Source organism: Temnothorax curvispinosus, unplaced genomic scaffold, assembly GCF_003070985.1.
Source record: "Temnothorax curvispinosus isolate PA1 unplaced genomic scaffold, ASM307098v1 QBEX01012546.1, whole genome shotgun sequence".
Classification (NCBI taxonomy): Eukaryota; Metazoa; Arthropoda; class Insecta; order Hymenoptera; family Formicidae; genus Temnothorax; species Temnothorax curvispinosus.
This window is the reverse complement of record NW_020222326.1, coordinates 467-3,196: the sequence shown is the minus strand read 5'-3', so window position 1 is coordinate 3,196 and position 2,730 is coordinate 467. Positions and strand designations below refer to the sequence as shown.

The 2,730-nt window shown below is 38.2% G+C and overlaps 1 protein-coding gene across 3 annotated transcripts; it reads left to right on the top strand.

Moving 5' to 3' along the window:
* The first annotated feature begins 25 nt into the window (after nt 1–25).
* Nucleotides 26–1,982, top strand: LOC112462590. Of its 3 annotated transcripts, XR_003041676.1 has the most exons (4): nt 26–703; nt 868–1,008; nt 1,106–1,336; nt 1,593–1,982. XR_003041676.1 is itself a non-coding variant. In XM_025028462.1 (3 exons), exons 1-3 carry the CDS (start codon nt 652–654, stop codon nt 1,287–1,289), a joined length of 309 nt encoding a protein of 102 aa, XP_024884230.1. In that variant the 5' UTR covers nt 26–651; the 3' UTR covers nt 1,290–1,336. The 3 variants fall into 3 exon arrangements, 1 of the variants encoding a protein (XP_024884230.1); XR_003041677.1 differs by lacking the exon at nt 868–1,008; XM_025028462.1 differs by lacking the exon at nt 1,593–1,982 and having other exon boundaries at nt 868–940.
* The last annotated feature ends 748 nt before the right edge of the window (nt 1,983–2,730 follow it).

Sequence of the window (2,730 nt, the reverse complement as noted above, 5' to 3'; positions counted from 1 at the left end):
GGTTTTGCGATACAACTACCTTAAAGGAGATGCAACAAGGACACTGATGCATGTATGTAAAAATTTTTTGTTTGAAGGTGCCATGTGTGTTAAGAAAAACCCGCGCGTGAGGGATCCTGGTCCGACGCAGGTAAGTCCACCATCCCAGGGGTGATAACTCTCATACCTCCCTAGGCCTAAGTATGAGAGCTTTCCGACATTAACGAGGACTATGTCAACTCGTCGTCGGACACACTGCGGCTTCATCCTTACACCCTCACGCCTGTGAAGAAAGGCAATGAATTATCGGTGCAAGAGTGCAGTTATTCTAGTAAGATTAGTTACACCGCTGGAGAAGTTGGCAGTATTGTTGCCGATCTCCCTTATGCTCGTAATCGATAAGTTTCGGAACGCAGCTCTCTCTGTCTCGCGCCATTCCATGTGGAACGTGTGTTTATTTTATCCTCTGTACTAATAAAGATTCGTACAATTATACCACTGCGTACTGGTTTATTTCGGTTAAACCTAACAACGCCCACCTGCAAGGCAGCGCGCCTTCGCTGGCATCGTTACCTCAACAAACCTGAGAACGAATCATTCTACACATCCCCTTTCGGGGCAGTTGTCATCGTTACAGTATCTGTCAAGGCAGCAGGATTTTATGCTAAAAAAATGACTAACAAGTTCTATGTACCCAACGCTGAATACAAAAGTTTATATCAGGGTCAGTTTTCGGTTTTTTCAATCATTTTTTTGAGGTTAGGAATGCGGCCTGGCCGAGTCAAACTAACCCCAAATTTGGTCTCAGCGACCCTAAAAACATATAATCGCTTTCCTTTCTGGGCATTTCAATAAATGTTTCAACTTTCATCACTTTTTTGAGGTTAGAAACAAAATGCAATCTGACCGAGTCAAACCGACTCCGGATTCGGATTCAGCGACCCCAAAAACGTATAGAAATGTATGTCTCGTCTGGTGGACAAAACCTTTTTTTTTTCGTGTGCCTGTGTTATCAACAATATTAGAAGAGTAACGAAAATTAATTTTATTAAGTATTCAAAGCAATTGAGAGTTTTTAGCATTAAGTATTTCCATTTTCTCATAATATGCTTAAAAAATATTGCAGGGGACTTGTGAGTTATGCGAACCAATTGATACTATTAAGGTTCATTGATCATATGAAGTTTGCACACGTCAAGCTTGATATCCTAAAGATCACAATTCATTCTGAAAACGATACCGTGCAGGTTCGTTGGCGTATACGTGGTGTCGTCACAGGCTGGAAGGTATTTTCTATGTTTTGGAAGTAAAATTTGGAAAATACAACATGTCATAAAATAAGCGCTAACCAGGAAATGTAAGTGTAATCAGTGCTCTGAAACATTCCTTTTAATAGTAATATAAAATTGTTCTTATAAACATTAATTATAATTAATTCAAGTTGTCTATTATTTGAAAAGAACTTGATTTTTAGTTTTGTTTTTTATTCTACTTTAAGAAAAAGATAAAATAATTTAGATTTCCTAAAATTAATTTTGTTTATGCTATCGGAGAGGAAACACTTATTATAAAATTGATTATAATACCGAGACAATTATATATAACGATTTCAGGTGGTACGACGGCTTTTTTACGTTAATGCTGAATGGAAAAGTCTATAAGCATATTGCGGACAAGATGATGCCTAATCAGGATACAGCCACAAAAAAGAAAGATATGCGCATGGCAAGGAAATTAGCGCTATTCACAGGCCTTGTAAGCATATTTAGTAACAACGAGGATTCTTTGAATTGAGCTCTGTCTTAAAATCGCATCAATTGAAGTGAATCCACTGCTGAGTGCTGAAATTATACGATTTTATCCGTCACAACGAATAGACCAAGATGAGGAATGCTTTTTCCAGTCGATGGTTTCGAATGTTGCTGACGTATCTATTTCGTTGCAAATGCATCATTATAAAATGATGATCGGTAGTAAATGAGAGATATGTGAATTAAAAAGATGTGTACATTAACTAAACAGTATATATTTGTATGATTACAAACTATCTTCATCTAATTTTTTAGTGACAATATTTCTGTGTAAAAAAAAAATCATGCGTGTGGTCGCCACGCGCGTTAGAAGTGAAACTTCTGAAGGCAAGGCTTTGCCATAACTTTTCTGAAATTAATACAAAAACAATGCAACGGAATTAGTCACTCCAAGCCGCCCGCAACTCTAAAATATAGTGTTACACGCAGTTTTCACTATATCCGTCTCGCCAATGCCGTACGCCTGATCAAATTTTCGTGACGCGTTTAATTTCGAGTCGCAAAATCGAATTTACTTACCGATGCAAAAAAAGGTTTACTTTGTACGCATGTGGATCGAATTTTCGTGACACTATTTCGTGACGTTTTTTCGTGTCGCACAATCGAACTTACTACCGTACCAAAGAAGTTTCATTTCGTACGCTTATATATATATATTGGTCGAATTTTCGTTACACTTTTCGTGTCGCATAATCAAATTTACTACCGTGCCAGAAGAAGAACCGTCTCGCCAACTCCGTACGCCTATTGGTCAAATTTTCGTTACACTTTCCGTGTCGCACAATCGAACTTACTACCGTACCAAAGAAGTTTCATTTTGTACGCCTATTGGTCGAATTTTCGTTACATTTTCCGTGTCGCATAATCGAACTTACTACCGTGCCAGAAGAAGAACCGTCTCGCCAACGCCGTACGCCGATTGGTCAAATTTTCGTTACAC